Below are 19,449 nucleotides of genomic sequence, written 5' to 3'. Positions count from 1 at the left end.
AAAATGGTGGGCCATTCCGTTTATTAGAGTCTCATAATGGTGTATGAGCAAACAGGCAGGGAAGACTGCTTCCCTTTCTCTCAAGGCCCCCAAGCCCCTCAGCACTCCGGACACACTGGACTCATTCCCTGGACTTTCCAGACTCACAGGCCCCCTCACAAGCTCCCACCAGCCTCAGCACTCCCAGCCAAGCAGGTAGGGAGGAAAATAGCCCTTCTCCAGCAAATAGTAAAGAACAGTTGCCCCTCCCAATGGAGGCAGGCAATCTGCAATTTGCAATCTGCTGCCCTGTGGACAAGCACCCTGCAGCTTTCAACAGATCACACACAAATGGCGCTGCCCCTTGCCAATGCAAAATACAAGCGAGCAAACAAACACACTCATTTGCCCTACAACCCCCATAACAAAATACCATAGATTGGATGACTTAAACCAGTGATTTTCCACCTCCAATCCGAGGGCCAGTGCTAGTCTGCCAGAAATTTCATGCAGGCCTGCAAAACTACCCTGATGTTGTATGAAGATTATAAACCAAATGATCTTAGTCAGATTTGCTTATGCTCAGGGTGATCGCCACTTATCAGCCTGTGTCATCAATGAAAATACTATCGAAGTTGTCTCAGATATCTCTGGAACGTGTAGGCTCATTCAGAAAACGTTTTACACTGTGCAGAGCATTTACAGGTCACACGCAGTAGACCAAAAGCATTCAGACACACTTATGTAGTATTCAATGCATCGTACATGTGAAGTTCGGAGACGAAGCCCCAACCTGTGTCGTGTTGCACTGTTTTGCACAGTAAAATGAAACTTTATTCGTTATGTGTTTTCATTTCCAGCCAGCTAGGTCACCAATCCCCGAGTGTACAAAGGTGGAAAACCACTGGCTTAAACCATAGATATTTATTTCTTTACTGTTTAGGATGCTGGAAGTATAAAATCAGGAGCCAGAATGGCTGCCTCCTGGCTGTGTGCTTACAAGGCCTTTCTTTTTTTTTTTTTTTTTTTTTCTGAAGCTGGAAATGAGGAGAGACAGTCAGACAGACTCCTGCATGCGCCCGACCAGGATCCACCCGGCACGCCCACCAGGGCGACGCTCTGCCCACCAGGGGGCGATGCTCTGCCCCTCCGGGGCGTCGCTCTGCTGCGACCAGAGCCACTCTAGCACCTGGGGCAGAGGCCAAGGAGCCATCCCCAGCGCCCAGGACATCTTTGCTCCAATGGAGCCTCGGCTGCGGGAGGGGAAGAGAGAGACAGAGAGGAAGGAGGGGGGGTGGTGGAGAAGCAAATGGGCGCTTCTCCTATGTGCCCTGGCCGGGAGTCGAACCCGGGTCCCCCGCACGCCAGGCCGATGCTCTACCGCTGAGCCAACCGGCCAGGGCCTACAAGGCCTTTCTTAATGTTTTCAGGTAGAGAGATGGAATTCTGGTTTTCTCTTTTTATACAGGACCTAATCCCATTCCATGGGCCCCACCCTCATGATCTCATCTAAATCTAATTACCTCCTAACCATCATATTGAGGATTAGAGCTTCAATATATGAATTTGGGAGAGCAAACATTTAGTCTATAGGGAAACACTTCTTTTTTTCTTTTTTTTTAAGAGAGAGATAGGAAGAGAGAGAGATGAGAAACATCAACTCATAGTCAAGGCACCTTAGTTGTTCATTGATTGCTTTCTTATAAGTGCTTTGACTTGGGGGGGGGGCTTCAGCCAGCCCAGTGACCCCTTGTTCAAGCCAGAGACCATGGGGTCATGTCTATGATCCCACGCTAAAGCCAGTGACATCACAGTTTCAAACGTGGGTCCTCAGCACCCCAGGCCAATGCTCTATCCACTGCACCAACCTGGTCAGGAGTCTGTAGGGAACACTTCCATCTTTCTCTTTGGTGGAGGGAAATTAAAGCCAAGTTTCCATTAGAGTGACCTATTTGTTTTCCCTCATATTGTTCAACATACTTAATTTGCAAATACTCTTTGAACGAGCACACTGATTTTATTGTTCTGCTGCTCATCACTTGAATCGCTGGCACCTCAATCCCCCACAGCCCCAGAGCAGGCCCTCCTTTGTGGAATGAGTGTGCCTCCTGGAGGAACTGGAGCTTTTTTTTTTTTTTTTTTTTTAATTCATTTTAGAGAGGAGAGGGAGAGACAGAGAGAAAGAAAGGGGGAGGAGCTGGAAGCATCAACTCCCATATGTGCCTTGACTAGGCAAGCCCAGGGTTTCGAGCCAGCGACCTCAGCATTTCCAGGTCGACGCTTTATCCACTGCGCCACCACAGGTCAGGCCGAACTGGAGCTTTTTAGAGTAAGGTGGCTGCCAAGCCCTGTGAGTCAACCCATGCCAGTCAAGACCCTCTCATTACCACTGTGTAATTTTAAGGAAGGTGCAAAATGTCTCTCAGTCTGGGTTTTCCCATTTCTCAAAGGAGGGGCATTCCTTGGGATCCTTCCTAGCCCAGGAGAATTATTACTAGCCAAAGGCAGTGAACAGACTCTTGCCCCTGGGGTTGCTCTCAGGAAAGTGAGGTAATGTCACCTTCCCCAGGAGCTGGGAGGCAGGTGTGACTTCTCTGGGCAGGAACACCTGCACAGCTCTCACTTCTAGAGGAGGGGGCAGCCTTGTGTGCTGAGTGATGAGAGGGCTTTAGAGTGACCAGGTGGGCCTGACCTGTGGTGGCGCAGTGGATAAAGCGTCGACCTGGAAATGCTGAGGTCGCCGGTTTGAACCCTGGGCTTGCCTGGTCAAGGCACATATGGGAGTTGATGCTTCGAGCTCCTCCCCCCCCCTTCTCTCTCTCTGTCTCTCCTCTCTCTCTCTCTCCCTCTCCCTCTCCCTCTCCCTCTCCCTCTCCCTCTCCCTCTCCCTCTCCCTCTCCCTCTCCTCTCTAAAATGAATAAATAAATAATAAAATAAAAAAGAATAGAGTGACCAGGTGTCCACTCCTTACCAGCTGTGCGGCTTTCAGCTTAGCTTCCTATCTGTAAAAAGGGGGATTTTATTTTCTGCCTCACATCTGGAAGGACTAGATGAGATCATGCTGAGAAAGCCCCTGCCACAGTATAGAAGGGGGCACGACAAATGTGAGCACCCTCATTCACTGCCTCCAGGCTAGCAGAGAGAGCCCGGGAGCCCACAGTTGTCTGCCAGCACGGCCCGGCACAGGTGTCCGGACCAATGAGGACAGTGTCTCTCCTTACACAGGGGCACTATTGTTCTAGCCTGAACAGCCAGGCAGGAACGTGACTCTCAGGCCAGGGAAAGGGCCAGGCAGAGGCAGGAGAAGGGCTGTGAGAAGAAGATAATGGCAAAGAAAGCTCTGCTCCCTAAAAAGGGCAATGTGACCTGCTAGCATACTGAAAGGCTCTCTGCAGCCCACTCCAGGCAAGATGGTGCCATTAGATCAAAGTTGTTCTTGGTGCACAGAAATGTTCTCTTTTGCCATGAAGTCCATCACCCAGCTTGACCGAGACTGTTCTGGAGCCTCCATGGTTCCTTCCTGTGGGGCAGCCTGAGCCCTCAACAAACCCCCCCCCCTCCATTATCTCCCTGTGAAGTACATGCGGAGAAAATCTAATATCCCACCCATATTGCTTAAAATGCCATAACAAAGTACTACAGACTGAGTGACTTGAACAACACATTTACTCACAATTCTGGAGAATAGAAGTCCAAAGTCAAGGTGATCAAGATGATCAAGGTGTTGACAGAGCTGCTTTCTTCTGATACCTGTCCCCTTGGCTTGCTGAAGCTGCCTTCTTCCTGTGTCTTCGCATTGTCTCCCCTCTGTGCATCTCCTCTTTTTTTTTTTTCTTTTTTTTTTTAGTTTTGACTTTAGAGAGAAAAAGGAAGGGGGAGACAGAGAGAAGAACATTGATCCATTCCTATATGTGCCCTGAACAGGGATTGAATCCGCAACCTCTGTGCTTCGGGACGATGCTCCTACCAACTGAGCTACTAGGCCAGGTCATCTCCTCCTCCTATAAGGATACTCATGTTGGATTAGGGCCTACCCTGATTACCTAAAGAATGGTAATTAATTTTATTATTATTATTGGTTGATTTTTAGAGAGGAAGAGAGAGAGAAGGAGAGAAACATCGCTTTGCTGGAATTTTCCACTTACTCATAACATCATTGGTTGTTTCTTTTTTTTTTTTTTTTTTAGAAACGGGGAGAGACAGTCAGACAGACTCCCGCATGAGCCCGACCGGGATCCACCCAGCACGCCCACCAGGGGGCGACGCTCTGCCCACCAGGGGGCGTTGCTCTGTTGCGACCAGAGCCACTCTAGCGCCTGGGGCAGAGGCCAAGGAGCCATCCCCAGTGCTGGGGCCATTTTGCTCCAATGGAGCCTCGGCTGCGGGAGAGGAAGAGAGAGACAGAGAGGAAGGAGAGGGGGAGAGGTGGAGAAGCAGATGGGTGCTTCTCCTGTGTGCCCTGGCCAGGAATCGAACCCGGGACTTCTGCACGCCAGGCCGACGCTCTACCACTGAGCCAACTGGCCAGGGCCCATTGGTTGTTTCTTGCATGTGCCCTGACCAGGGATTGAACCCACAACCTCAGCATGTCAGGACAACACTCCAACCCACTGAACTACCCAGTTAGGGTCAATACATCCAGAATACTATCATTTCAGAACACTGGGCCATATAAAAATCATTAATGAAAACTTTTACACTCATTTCTTTGTATTAAGTCTTCAAAATGCATTAGGAATTTTGTATTCATAGCATATCTCACTCTGGACTCTAAATTTTCATCAGAAATATTTGATCACACACACAAAAAAAGAAAAAAATAGAAATATTTGATCACAAAATTTACAGTTCAGAAAGTAGGATCACACACCTGAGTTGTTCCAAACATGCTTAAAAGTTTTCCAATAACTGAATCCACTATCAATTTTTAAATTTAAATTTTAAGTTGATTTGAATTAAATAAAATGTACAGTTCAGTTCTTTGGTCACATGCCCCATTTCAGGCACTGAAGTAGCTACATGTGGCTAGAGGCTTCTATATGGGATAGCACAGGACTAGACTGACAGGGAGCAGAGTGTTGGAAATGAGGACTTCTCCAGCTCCACAGAGGACCTGGGAGGGAACAGCCCAAGGGTCAACAGCAGTCACAGCAGGAGCCTAGGGAAAGGGGGGTGAAGGGTTTGAGGTTACTCAGCTGCACATCCAAATCCAAGCCCCAGGCACTTTTTTTTTTTTTTTTTTTTTTTTGTATCTTTCTGAAGCTGGAAACGGGGACGCAGTCAGACAGACTCCCACATGCGCCCGACCAGGATCCACCCGGCATGCCCACCAGGGGGCGATGCTCTGCCCATCCGGGGCTTTGCTCTGTTGCGACCAGAGCCACTCTAGCACCTGGGGCAGAGGCCAAGGAGCCATCCCCAGCGCCCGGGCCATCTTTGCTCCAATGGAGCCTCGGCTGCGGGAGGGGAAGAGAGAGACAGAGAGGAAGGAGAGGGGGAGGGGTGGAGAAGCAGCTGGGCGCCTCTCCTGTGTGCCCTGGCTGGGAATTGAACCCGGGACTTCTGCACGCCAGGCCGACGCTCTACCACTGAGCCAACCGATCAGGGCAGCCCTAGGCATTTGAGCCTGCCCCAGGGGATGAGGTCCAGCGAGGCAGCTGAGACCCCAGGACACTGCCCTTCACTAATGCTCTCATAAGCCCCAGCATGTTTGGAGAGGACACGGGAAGACGAAGTGATCCCGAACCTACCCAAGTAGGAAGGGGCTGAGAAACAAAAACTATTTCTGGGGAAAACCAAAAAGCTTTTTTGGGGGGTGGATTCTGGACAATGTCCTATGCACAGGAGCTTAACCCAACCCCGTCACCTCCAGGAGGCAGACCCAGGACTGAGGGTGACATTCTAGAAGGCGGCTAGGACTCAGACCAAGGACGAGTTTTATCACAAGGAGGATTGTCCAGTAGTGGAAATGGGGAGTGTCCTGCCCTGAGAATACTAGAGAAAAAATATTCTAAAGGAGTCCCCTGCCACCCACCCACCCACCCATTGGAATACCAAAGCAGAGATTGAGGGCTGTAGGGGGGTTTACTGCTGTACAGAGGGTGGGATATGAGCCCCTCCACCCAGACGCCTATTGAGTCTGTATTTGGAGAAAATGTCAACATTACACATACATACACTAAGTGTCAGGGACTCTGCTAGACACTCAACTGCATTTTACCCTTACTAAAGCCAGAAGCCTGTCCTCCAATTATCCCCACTTCTCAGAGAAGGACACTGAGCCCCTAGGGAGGTCACTTCTCACAGTGAGAAGGTGCTGGAGCTAGGATTTGCAAGTGAGCCACCCAGATCTAGAGCAGGCTCCTATCACCGCACTAGACTGCCCAGAAGGTGAGTCAGCCTGTCTTTTCGTTACCCCACACCCCACCCACCCTCAACCTAACCAGCTGCATTTCCCCAGGGCCCCACTCGCTTGGAGGTGACAACTACCTCTCTGGGCCCTGCTGGGCTAGGAGAGAGGGTGGCAGGCCTGGATTGCCAAAACTGCCATGGATTGCATTGGCCATCCCATTTAAAATGTCCCTGTGCCGGCCTGACCTGTGGTGGTGCAGTGGATAAAGTGTTGACCTGGAATGCTGAGGTCGCTGTTAGAAACCCTGGGCTTGCCTGGTCAAGGCACATATGGGAGTTGATACTTCCTGCTCCTTCCCCTTTCTCTCTCTCACTTTCTCTTCTCACTAAAATAAAATAATAAAAAAAATAAAAAATAAAATAAAATAAAATGTCCCTGTGCCTCCCGCATGCCTGGCCCTGGGGTGTGATCTCCGGGAGCCCCTGGGATGAGGAGAGGGCAGAGAGAGGAGGGAATGAGGCTGGCCCAGACCCCACCCCCAAAGCCCGGCTTCCACAAAGAAGGGCTTTGAGGCGGCCTCAGCCAGGCCCAGGCTGATCCCCTCACCCCCCTGGCGCTTTGCTTGCCCCTGTCTGGGCCTCCTGTGAGCCTGATTTAACAGGAAACCGTGGGCCATGAGAAGTTTCTTGTGACACACTAATCCAAGCCTGCTGACTGGACCACGCCCCCAACGGAGGCAACCTCCAGGACTCCCAGAGGACACAGGCACCAGGTGGCCCCAAGGAGGAGCTGCCGACCTGGCAGGTAAGTCAGTATCAGGGGCCCAGCAAGGCCGGGGAGCCCAGGTGTAGGGTGAAGAGTCAGGGGTGGAGGGGGCCACATCCTAGACATCCATAAAACAAACCAACGGGCTACTTTCCAGAACGAGCCAGACTAATTGAATCAGAGGTTTACAAATAAATGTGAATCAAATGTGAATGTGCATTTAAATATGAATTTCAGATGAACAACAAATACTTTTGCAGTACAAGAATGCCCCATGCAATATTTGGGGCATCCTTAAGTTTCAAAAGTATTTGTTGTGTTCTTCTGAAATTCACATGTCAGCGGGCATTCTGTGTTTTATCTGGCAACCCAGGTCACAGGGAACAGCCTGGATGTGTTGGGAGGGTGGGTGTGTTTTCATTGTGTACAACTCATAAATCAGTACTTAAAAAAAAATTAAAGGTAACAGATTGAGCTTATTTTAAAAAAGAGTTACTATACTGACTGTAACCCTCTCTTTCTAAGATCTAGGATCTTGTCCTGCTGGTTTGCTTAACTGGCTAGGGCTGTCCAGCCACTCTGCTGTCCGAGCCTCTCAGGTACTTCTATCAGCTTCCCCGTTTCTGTGCCAGCAAAACCCAAGTGAGACCACGGCCGTCCCTGTCTGTCCGTCTCTGTGCCCGCGTATCTGGAGACCTACCCACAGATAGATGGCTTCTATTTGGTTGCTGTCAGTGGGTTACAGCCTCAGAACTACCCTGCTGGAGTTGTGGAGTGAGAGAGGCAGGAAAGGGGAGACCCTCAAATATTCCCTGGGATCCCCCAAGTCTCTCTGTCAAATTGGGGTAATGATCAGTATGATGCTAAGAAAGGGAAGGAGAATGGTGTGTTAGAGCAAAACACTGTGCTAGGTACCTTATAGAAATTCTGTGATCTTCGTGACAACTCTATTTGGTAGGTATGATTATTATCCCCAATTTGCAGATGAGGAAACTGAGGCTCAGAGAGGTTAAATAATTTGCCTAGGGTCACACAGGTGGTTAGTGACAAAGCCTGATTCACACCATGGTATCTCTGACCCTAAAGGGTTTTCTGTGACACCTGCTGTCCTAGAGAGTTTGCCTGGGGATGTCTTGGCTCTTAGGTGTCAAAGCAGTCTTGGTGTCAGAGAACGGGTCAAGTCACACTTCTGCCACTTATCAACAGTGACTAGGTAACAGAAATGACTAATGAGAACCTGGTTAGCGGCAGGAGCAGGGTGGTGATAGGTCCCTGAAGGCCCTGGGTATGTTCAGGTGGGAGAGGAGAAAATTGGAAACAGAAAGCTATCTCCATAAAGACTCAGTGGGTGAGCAGGGTGTCATGCAGGCCATGAATGAGATTTGTTCTGGTGGCCAGCACTGATTTTGTGCACATTATTTAATTAATCTTCCTAACCCTTCCATCTCCCTTTTTTTTTTTTTTTTTGTATTTTTTTTCTGAAGCTGGAAATGGGGAGAGACAGTCAGACAGACTCCCGCATGCGCCCGACCGGGATCCACCTGGCACGCCCACCAGGGGCGACGCTCTGCCCCTCCGGGGCGTCGCTCTGCCGCGACCAGAGCCACTCTAGCGCCTGGGGCAGAGGCCAAGGAGCCATCCCCAGCACCCGGGCCATCTCTGCTCCAATGGAGCCCCGGCTGCGGGAGGGGAAGAGAGAGACAGAGAGGAAGGAGGGGGGGGGTGGAGAAGCAAATGGGCGCTTCTCCTATGTGCCCTGGCCGGGAATCGAACCCGGGTCCCCCGCACGCCAGGCCGACGCTCTACTGCTGAGCCAACTGGCCAGGGCCCATCTCCCTTTTACGGGGACAACCCAGACACAGGTTAAATCCCACAGCTTCTAAGTGGAAGAGAACAGAATATGAACCCAGGTCTGACTTTTGCCACAACAGGCTACCTCTAGGTGCTGACAGAAGGTCAGACCTTACGGTCCTGATCCCTGGCTATTTCTGGCAGTGTGACCTTGGACAAGTCATTCTCCTGGGCCTGTTTCCTCCTATATGAAATGGGAATAATAATGCCAACCCAGGCTCTGAGATAATGGATTTGAAAATACTTGTGCATCATAAAACACAGAACACATGCCAAGTATTATGATTGTTTAACTAGTCACCACCCCTCCTGAGAATGAAAGTGCTGGGGAAGGGGCGCCCACTAGCCTGGGGAGTTTCTGAGCCTGCTCCTCCTCTGGGCTGGAGGGGGAGGGCCACAGATAGGGGAGGGAGTACCTTATCCTGCAGAGATCACATAAGTGAGAATGCAGTCCACCCCTAGTTTTTTCCTGGCTAGCCCAACTCATCTTAAGAACAGAGGTTTGAGTTTATTTTGAGAGAGAGAGAGGAGGGAAGAAAGATAAGAAGCATGAATTCATAGTTGTGTCACTTTAATTGTTCATTCGTTGCTTCTCATATGTGCCTTGACCAGGGGGCTCTAGCTGAGCCAGTGACCCCTTGCTCAAGCCAGCAACCTTGAGCTCAAGCCAACAACCTTTGGGCTCAAGCTAGTGACCATGGGATCATTTCAATGATCCCATGCTCACACCGGCGACCTCAGGGTTTTGAACCTGGGACCTCAGTGTCCCAGGTCAACGCTGAGTTATTTTTGTGGTATTTCTTCTCAAAAGAGTGTTTCTCAAAGTGCAAAGCAAGAATCCTCCCTCTTCTTCAGAGCCACCTAGGCTGCTGCTTTATTTATTTTTTGAGATAGAGGAAGGGAAAGAGAGAGAGAAGCATCAACTCATTGTACTTCTTAATTGTGGACCCATTGATTGTTTCTCATAAGTGCCCTGACCCGTGCTCAAACCAGCAACCTCAGGCTTGAGCCGGGGACCCCAGGATGGAGCTGGCAACTCCAGGATCATACCTGCAACCCTGGGATCGAACCGCTCCCTGGTACCTCAGCATTCTGGGAAGATGCTCCATCCACTGCACTGCAGGCCAGGACTGGGCTGCTGCTTTAAAGTGCAGCTTCCTGGGCCCCAGTTCAAACCTCCTGAGTCAGAATCATAGGGTGCAGGGCCCAGGCATCTGCATTTCCAACAAATGCCCCAGGTGACTGTGACCCATGCACAAGTGTGAGATCTATTGTTCTGAGACAATATGAGAAGTTTCTTCAGACCACTACAGCTCTGACTTCCTTTCCCAGGGAAGAGGCCGCCGGGAAAGGCCAGAACAGAGGAAGTAGGGCCCTTCTTTTCCCGAAGAGGAGACTCAGTCTGCTCGAGGCAGTATGTCAGAGGGGGTGAGTACCCCTGCTCCCTGGGCTCCCTCCATCCACCTTCCCTCTTCCCACTCTCCTCTCTGCTTCTTCATAGCTTGTCTGCCCCCAATTATGGGCATTCACCCCTACAACCTCTGTGTGGTCCTGGACCCCACCCATAGGGAGGAGACTGAACAGCAGCCTTGGGCAAAAGGACGGGTTTAGGGTCTGAGTAGGCCTGTTGCTGCTTTTTCCTGACTCCTCTCTGCCCAGGTGGGCACCTTTCGCATAGTCCCTGAAGAGGAGCAGGAGCTACGTGCCCAGCTGGAGCGGCTCACAGCCAAGGACCATGGGCCCGTCTTTGGCCAGTGCAGTGAGCTGCCCCCCCACACCTTGCAGAAGGTAAGGTGGCCTGGGTTGCGGGGGAGGGGCAGGCTAGGGAGGCAACAAGGGGGGCCGTGGGCAGTTTCCTTTCTCCTGCAGGAAGGGTCCGGCCCCAGCAACCAGCAAGGGGGGGAGGGGTCGGCAGTCTCCTCTCTCCTGCAGGAAGGGTCCAGCCCCAGCTCTCCCGGTCACCCTGAACCTAGTGGACCAGCCTGTGCCAGGCATCCTCCAGGGGGTCAGGGCCACCCCAGCAACTGGGCTGACCAGACAGCCAAGCCAGCCTAATCCAAGGTTACAGCACCAACAGGGCTCCCTAAAACCAATGCTGCAACCTCGGGCCTCTGACCAGGGACCATCCTAGGCTGTGATATTAGGGATGCTGGTTTGCAAGAAGCCCTGGGAAGCAGGGATCCAACTGCTGCCCCTAATGGATAGGCAAGAGGCCTGAGCTCAAGGATCAGACTTACTTCCAACTTGCTGTGTGACTTTGGACAAACTGCTTTCCCTCTTTGGGTCTTGCCTTCCAAAGCTATGAAAACAAGCGGTTGGCCCAGCTCAGAAATGATCAGACAGACTGTGCTCTGTTGCAATTGGCAGAACTGTTCTGGGGCTGAGCTGGGCCCTTGGCTTCCATCTCTGCTTCCCTGGGCATCTCAAGGGGAAGGCACACTGAGCTTTCCCCAAACCTGACTCCCCTTCCTCTGCCTTCTTCTGCTTTCCAAGGAGAGCTGCTTGAGACATGCTGAGTATTCCAGCCACAGCCTAAAGAAGGAATGTGAGGCTTTGGGGGCAGGGGACACGCTGCTATCTGCCCGGTATCTTTGTTCTTGAAAAGATCAGAATTAAGCCTGGGAGGCAGCAGAGCAAAGTGATTAAAAGTTCAGCCTAAGGAGGACTTTATTATTTTTTTTCTGAAGTGAAAAGCAGGGAGGCAGAGAAACAGATTCCTTGCATGTGTCTGACCAGGATCCACCCGGTATGCCTCCCAGGGGGCGATGCTAGGCCCATCTGGGGCATTGCTCCCTTGTGGCTGGAACCATTCTAGCGCCTGAGGCGGAGGCCATGGAGCCATCCTTAGTGCCCGGGGCCAACTTTGCTCCAGTGGAGCCTTGGCTGCGGGAGGGGAAGAGAGAGATAGAGAGGAAAGGGTGGGGGAGGAGAAGCAGATGGTCACTTCTCCCATGTGCCCTGACCAGGAATCAAACCCAGGACTTCCACACACCGGGCCGCCGCTCTACCGCTGAGCCAACTGGCCAGGGCCCTGAAGAGGACATTTAATTGTGTCCCAATTCCACTCCTTTCTATCTGGAGACCTTGGGCAATAATATCTTCACTCAATGAACCTCAGTCTGCTCCTCCTGAGAAATCGGGAGACTACCAACCTTACTGTGATGGGTTGCAGCAGATTAAAAACACAATGTATTTACAGGACCTGGGAGGTTGCTAACCCCGAGGGCTCCGGTAAGTGTAGGCTGTTACAAGGAGAAACATTCAGACCTTTGGCTATCTCCTGCTAACCAACCCAGGTTGAGCAGTTGGTCTTATTTTCTCCAAATAAAACTGGCGTCTGAGGCGCTGTCTGAGCAGATGCTGCCTTGTGATGCCCCCTTCCGGGGGTCTCACATAGCACCTACCTGTGACTTCCTTCTTCCACCCTACTCTGTTCTAGGCCAAGGACGAGCTGAACGAGAGGGAGGAGACTCGGGAGGAGGTGGTGCAGGAGCTGCAGGAGCTGGTGCGGGTGCAGGCCGCCTCGGGGCAGGAGCTGGCCCGGGCTGTGGAGGAGAAGGTGCAGGGGAAGGACCGAGCTTTCTTCCTGCGCTTCATTCGCGCACGGAAGTTCCACGTGGGGCGCGCCTACCAGCTGCTCAGAGGTGAGGCCCTTGCTGGGGAAATGGCCTTGGGGAGGCTGCAAAACTGAGGGGAGGTCATGAGGATAGTACTGACCCTCACGCAGCGGCCGAGGACTCAGCCACCAAAGAGACCAATGCTTGATTTCCCTCCCATTCCTTGCGCGAGTCTGAGTCTTCCTAGCCTTACCGGTAAAATGGGCACGCGCAGTCCCGCTCGGCCCTAACAGTGAATGAATGAATGTAGCAGGGCCCGATTCCTCGAGATCTGGCTCCTGTCTCCTCTCTCTTAGTCTTGTGACATAATGACTAGAATTGTGTGACCCAAACTGTGTGCGCAGAGAAGGGAGGAGTTCCTCCATTACCACCCTAGGTATAGGCTTTGGCTCTAGAGCTCTGCAGGGAAGGTGGGTATGTGTACCTTGCTTCCTGTAGGAATCCAAAGCTCGTGCAGCAAGTGGAATTGAAGATGGTCCCAGCCCTGGCAAGGAGCCCCAAAGCCTGGCCCTGCTGGCTGGATGATGACAACTTTCCTTCAGAAATCACGTCCTTGGTGCTGGGGGTGGGGGAGGGACAGGGGGTCTGAGCAGGCCCTCTGTGGGACCACGGGTCTCCTTTTCTTGCTTCTTCCTTCCTTCCCCAAATGCTCACCCACTGCCATGTGTCCCACCTGCTGTGTGAGGCCCAAGGCTGCAGCAGAGAACACAGCAAGCAGACAAGAACTGCCTGCCCTCGTGGACCTCATATTCTAATGGTGGAAATAATAAACCAGACAAAATAAAAATATAGTGTTAGATAGCGAGAGGGGATGACAAGAAAAATAAAGGAGGTGGAGATAAAGCATGGAGGTTTTAGGTCAAGTGGAAGGCCCTGGTACAATGGGGACTTTTGAAGAAAATCCCAAAGGAAATGAGCTCTCTGGGGACAGAGCAGCAGGGCAGAGGAGCAGCAGGACCAAGGCCTGGAGCGTTGCAGGAGGCCAGCGGCATTCCCTTGGCAGGTGCTCCCTGAACACCCCCTGGGGCCTGGCCCCTCCAGGGTTTGGTGGTGAAGACAGCCACCGAGAAGCGGGGACCTGACCTGGCTGGGCAAGGATGGGGTGTGGCGGTCGTACAAGGGCTGCTAATCCGGAAGGGCCTCTGTGTCCTGCTTGGGGTTCGGATTTTATCTTCTCCCCACCCCCACTCAGTTCACCCTGTGCCCACCTGAGAAACCCATGCCTCTGTCCATGGGAGACAAGTAATATTTGTCCTCAGGTCTAGGATTACACCTCCTGTGTGGGCGGTTGTTGGTAAATGATGTTCATGCCTAGAATCTTGTTTAATTACCGCGACAGTTTGGTGAGATAGGCCGATACTGTCGTAGAAAGGTGGGGTGTCCTGCTTGGTCACAGACAAGCCTCTGGGTCCCTACCCTAGGGTGGGCTGGCTCCCTGAGGGGCCTCTGTCCTCCCTGTGCCAGGCTACGTGAACTTCCGGCTGCAGTACCCTGAGCTCTTTGACAGCCTGTCCCTGGAGGCCGTTCGCTGCACCATCGAGGCCGGCTACCCCGGTGTCCTCTCCAGTCGGGACAAGTACGGCCGAGTGGTCATGCTCTTCAACATTGAGAACTGGGACTGTGAAGAAATCACCTTTGATGAGGTCAGGAGGTGGGGCGGGGACTCATCCGGCTCCTTCTCACTCTCTCACCCAGCCCTGGCCTCTTCTGGGCTCTCATTCCTGGCTCCCCAAGAGGTAAGGGGAGGCAGGCAGCCAACACTACCAGGCACTTCAGGTAGGAGAAGGGGGTTCCTAGGGGGTGCCAGGGCAGCTGGAAAACCCAGTAGCTTTGCAGGCAGAGTTGACTGGCCAAAACATAGCTGCCCCCAGCTGTCCCTGCCAAGTGAGGGTGACAGCTTTGGGCCAGGAGCTGGGGTAGCCCTGTTAAATGCTGAAAGCTGAGAGTGATCTAGAGATCAGGGATTGCTGGGAGAGATTCTGGGAAGCATGGGTTCCAACCTGTTTAGCTGCCTGTCTCCTTTGCATTTATAAGTAGGCACTGTCACTTGTCAAGCCCTCAAGAGAGCTGCCCTAAGAGGGAGAATTAGGTTTTTCTCAGGAGAAGTCTGGCTTGTGCCATCAAGCCTTTAAAAAAAAAATGGTACAGCCTGACCAGGTGGTGGCGCAGTGGATAGAGTGTCGGATTGGGATGCGGAAGACCCAGGTTCGAGACCCTGAGGTCACCAGCTTGAGCACGGGCTCATCTGGTTTGAGCAAAAAGCTCACCAGCTTGAGCCCAAGGTCACTGGCTCGAGCAAGGGGTTACTTGGTCTGTTGAAGACCCGCAGTCAAGGCACATATGAGAAAGCAATCAATGAACAACTAAGGTGTCGCAACACGCAATGAGAAACTAATGATTGGTGCCTCTCATCTCTCCGTTCCTGTCTGTCTGTCCCTGTCTATCCCTTTCTCTGACTCTCTCTGTCTCAAAAAAAAATGGTACAAACTCATTTTAGAATATGCTGTCTATGCCCTGGCCAGTTGGCTCAGTGGTAGAGCATCAACTCAGCATGTGGATGTCCCAGGTTTGATTCCCGGCCAGGGCACACAGGAGAAGTGCCCATCTGCTTCTCCACCCTTTCCCCCTCTCCTTTCTCTCTGTCTCTCTCTTTCCCTCCCACAGCCAAGGCTCCATTGGAGCAAAGTTGGCCCAGGCACTGAGGACAGCTCCATGGCCTCGGCCTCAGGAGCTAGAATGGCTCAGGTTGCAGCAGAGCAACACCCCAGATGGGCAGAGCATCGCCCCCTGGTGGGTATGCCGGGTGGATCTCAGTCAAGTGCATGCAGGAGTCTGTCTCTCTGCCTCCCTGTTTCTCACTTCAGAAAAATATTTTAAAAAGAAAAGAATATGTTGTTTATATCTTTTCAATGTCCTTTTCCCCTAGTGACTTGAGATGCCGTCTCTATCATAGTCTCTATTTTCACATGTACTTGGGTCTAGTTCTGGGCTTTCTATTCCATTCCGTCTGTCTCTGTCTGTTCTTGCTCCAGTAGCACAATGTTTTGATTGTATGGATTGTATAGAACGTTTCATTTCCATTCGGGCTCCTTCTGTTCTTCCTGCTTCTCTTTTTCAGCGCTTTTCTTGCATTTGACCTTCTCCCATGAACTTTTAGAATTAACTCCTTTACTTCCAGGAGAAATCTCAGGAGTAATGTTGAGATAATATTAAATGTAAGTAACACACTTGGGGAGAATTAGCTGCTTTATGAATGCGGCTAATTCTAAGTTTGTCCAGCCCCAGTTCTATCCATAAACAAAGATTCCTTCCCTCCTGCAAACCTACTTTTGAACCTTTAGGAGTGTCTTAAAGCCTTCCTCTCAAAGGTTATGCACATTTATCATTAAGTTTGTCTTCAGTATTTATTTTATTGTTGTTCCTGAGATGAAGCTTTCTCTTCCATTATATCTTCTAATTGGTTATTGGTTCTATATATGGTTATTGCTTTTTATTTTAATTTTATATCCTGGTATTTTATTGAATTCTTTTGTTATGTCAGCTTTAGAATTGATTATCTTGGGTTTTCCAAGAATACTATTATATTATCTGTAAATAGAGGAGATTGGCTGGTTTTCCTCTTTTCTTTTTTAAGCGAGAGAAAGAGAGACGTGGGGACAGACAGGAAGAGAGATGAGAAGCATCAACTCATAGCTGCGGCACCATAGTCGTTCATGGATTGCTTCTCCTATGTGCCTTGACTGGGGGGCTCCAGTTGAGCCAGTGACTCCTTGCTCAAGCCAGTGACCTTGGGCTCAAGCCAATAACCATGCGGTCATGTCTGTGATCCACACTCAAGCCGGCAACCACGGGGTTTTGAACCAAGGTCCTCAGGATCCCAAGCCACTGCTCTATCCACTGAGCCACCTCCTGGTCAGGCAGTCTTATATGTAATTTTAACTGTGCCAGGATATTCTATGGTTTGAATGTACCATAATTCCACCAGTCCCTTCATGTTGGACATTATAAGTGTGCAGGGATAAACACTCTGGCATCTAACTGTGGATGTGACATTCAAGGTTATTTTCTTGGGATACATTCACAGAGGGGGGAATGTCCGAGCTCTAAGCCCATGCAAGCTGTTTCCAGTAAGGATGCGCAGTTAGCTCTCCCCACAGGGCCTTGATCTTTGTTCACTCTGTGCTCAAGATCTTGCAGGCGTATTGTTTCATCCTGGAGAAGCTGCTGGAGAATGAGGAAACGCAAATTAACGGCTTCTGCATCATCGAGAACTTCAAGGGCTTTACCATGCAGCAGGCTGCTGGGCTTCGGGCTGCTGACCTCAGGAAGATGGTGGACATGCTTCAGGTGTGGCCTTGGAACCCTGTCCTGTGGGAGCCGATCACAGGTCGGGAGGCTGGTTTAATGGTCCTGGCAGGTACTTGAGAATGTGACCACCTGGTCACAAAGAGCAATGACAACCACAAACACTTGATGGTGATCAACAGTGTGCCAAGTAGTCACGTTCATTAATTCATTCACTCCGAGAGAGCATTCTCTTGGCTGCTTCCCTGCTCCATTTTAAAAACCTGGATAACAAGGCTCAGAGGTCTGCATGACTGCTCAAGGTCACACACTCTAAAGTGGCAGAGGCTGGACTTGAACTTACACCTTCTGACCTGAAATCCCATTCTCTGTCCGCATGTCACGCTGCCTCTCTTTGAATGTGATTTTATCCTGAGAGAGGATATCGCTAATGCCCCTGAAAGCTCATTCCTATCTAAGTGTCAGAAGTCCTTGCTTAGAGCTCACGTTGTCTGCTTTATGTGTTCCTGGGAAAGGAAGGGGAGGGGTGGGGGCCGTGGGATGGGTTGAAGGACAAAGAGGCATGACAGTGGTGTGCTTGTGGTCTATAATAGTTTGCAGTCCACTCAGCAGGGAAGTGGGTTTAAAAAACTCAGTCCCCTAAAAAGCAAGCAGTGTTCCAGTATCGTTTCCTTACTCCACCGAAGTGCAGGTTTTATGCATCAGCAGGGGGCGGGTTGGGCTGCGTGGCCTCCAGGGCTCCCTCCTGCAGTTTGGAGCCATGGTGAAGCCAGGGCTCCCCATGGGTGGCCTGAGGCTAGAATCTTCAGTGGGCACGGGCCGTGGGGAGGGGAATGGGGGTAAGTGGGAACCTGTAACATCATCGGGGCTGTGGGGTGGGACGCTCTATCACTGCAGGATTCCTTCCCTGCCCGGTTCAAGGCCATCCACTTCATCCACCAGCCGTGGTACTTCACCACCACCTACAACGTGGTGAGGCCCTTCCTGAAGAGCAAGCTGCTCCAGAGGGTGAGTGCGTGGCCACGCGGGGACGGTGCTCAGGGATTGGCTGGTGGGGGGCAGGGAGGGGCTCTAGCAGGAGAGGTTTCCTGAGACAAGAGGGATCGGTGGGGAGAATGAGGGGACCCTACCTGAGCCCTCCTCAAACTCGCACTTTAATTTTTTTAAATTTTTTTTTTTTTTTGTATTTTTCTGAAGCTGGAAACGGGGAGAGACAGTCAGACAGACTCCCGCATGCCCCCGACCCGGATCCACCCGGCACGCCCACCAGGGGCGATGCTCTGCCCCTCCAGGGCGTCGCTCTGCCGTGACCAGAGCCACTCTAGCGCCTGAGGCAGAGGCCAAGGAGCCATCCCCAGCGCTCGGGCCATCTTTGCTCCAATGGAGCCTTGGCTGCGGGAGGGGAAGAGAGAGACAGAGAGGAAGGGGGGGGTGGAGAAGCAAATGGGCGCTTCTCCTATGTGCCCTGGCCGGGAATCAAACCCTGGTCCCCCGCACGCCAGGCCAACACTCTACCGCTGAGCCAACCGGCCAGGGCCGCACTTTAACCACACTGGGTGGATCCCACAGACAGCACAACAAGAACTGTGGAGAGGATGTCACCGGGCAGAGAGATTTGGCACGCTGTGTCTTTTCCTTCCCTCCATTCCTCTCCTTAGGGTACCCCCCTGCTCAGCTCCGCCTCCTCTGCTTTCCTGCAGGTCTTTGTCCATGGAGATGACCTGTCCGGCTTCTTCCAGGAAATCGACAAGGACATCCTGCCCGCCGACTTCGGGGGCACACTGCCCAAGTATGACGGCAAGGTCATCGCTGAGTTGCTCTTTGGCCCCCGGGCCCAAGCTGAGAACACGGCCTTCTGAGGCCGCCTCCCGCGGTCCCACCCATAGTTAGCATCCCTGGGCCTCTCCCCAGCTGTCCTGGACCCAGAAGGCTGGGAAAAGGGCTGCCTGCAGTGACTGACGCCCCTGACCCTCCCTAAGTTTGGGTGGGCTCAGGTGTTACCCTCCTCCCAAGTTTGCGGGAAATAAAGCAGGGGAAGTCACTCGAACAAGAAGAATTGGGGCAGTTACCTTCCTGCTACTTTGAAGCTTTGGGATAGTGATTTTGTGTGAGATTGTTTCAAAGACTAAGGTTCTTGATTTCCTTCCTAACAGAGTTTTGCTACTTGGTCAGTGAAAACAGGCAAGGAGGGGGACAGGAGTGCAAATGATCTGGCAGGGCACTGTAACCTCGGCAGCCAGGAGGCCGGTGAGGAATTCTAGGGTGGAGGCAGGCTTGAAGCAGCTCCATTTTGGGGTGGCCTGGTCCCCCGAGTCCGGTGCAGTCTGATGTGTGCAGTGATGGTCAGGACCTCGGGCCTCCTACCAAGGTGGCAGTGGTGTCCCCTTCTTCTGTCTGTGGGTCTGTCCACCACACCCCTTGCCTCATGAATGGTGTTTTCCCAGCATTCAGTCCTCAAGTGACGCAGTGAAAGGTCTTTATCTCCTGTCCCAGGCTCTGTGCAGTGATGAGCACCTACTCTCTGGCTCCACACAGTGTGACAAATAAAAAAAAGCTATCCGTCTGTGGAGCTGGCATTC

At 51.8% G+C, this 19,449-nt stretch overlaps 1 protein-coding gene across 2 annotated transcripts; it reads left to right on the top strand.

The window, feature by feature from the left end:
• Positions 1 to 6,958: 6,958 nt before the first annotated feature.
• Positions 6,959 to 19,449, top strand: RLBP1 (retinaldehyde binding protein 1). Of its 2 annotated transcripts, XM_066240171.1 has the most exons (9): positions 6,959 to 7,136; positions 7,623 to 7,696; positions 10,281 to 10,376; positions 10,608 to 10,736; positions 12,388 to 12,592; positions 14,030 to 14,208; positions 16,754 to 16,912; positions 17,768 to 17,878; positions 18,571 to 19,449. In XM_066240171.1, exons 3-9 carry the CDS (start codon positions 10,365 to 10,367, stop codon positions 18,727 to 18,729), a joined length of 954 nt encoding a protein of 317 aa, XP_066096268.1. In that variant the 5' UTR covers positions 6,959 to 7,136; positions 7,623 to 7,696; positions 10,281 to 10,364; the 3' UTR covers positions 18,730 to 19,449. The 2 variants fall into 2 exon arrangements, with proteins under 2 accessions (XP_066096268.1, XP_066096269.1); XM_066240172.1 differs by lacking the exon at positions 7,623 to 7,696.

This window comes from Saccopteryx bilineata, chromosome 7 (assembly GCF_036850765.1).
Source record: "Saccopteryx bilineata isolate mSacBil1 chromosome 7, mSacBil1_pri_phased_curated, whole genome shotgun sequence".
NCBI lineage: Eukaryota > Metazoa > Chordata > Mammalia > Chiroptera > Emballonuridae > Saccopteryx > Saccopteryx bilineata.
This window is presented reverse-complemented; position numbering and strand designations above follow the sequence as displayed.

Bases quoted from the DNA above. Each gene is read 5' to 3' on its own strand.
- RLBP1 (XM_066240172.1), top strand. The intron at 10,737-12,387 runs GTAAGGTGGCCT...ACTCTGTTCTAG, and splicing joins CCCCCCACACCTTGCAGAAG to GCCAAGGACGAGCTGAACGA. The intron at 14,209-16,753 runs GTCAGGAGGTGG...TCTGTGCTCAAG, and splicing joins AAGAAATCACCTTTGATGAG to ATCTTGCAGGCGTATTGTTT.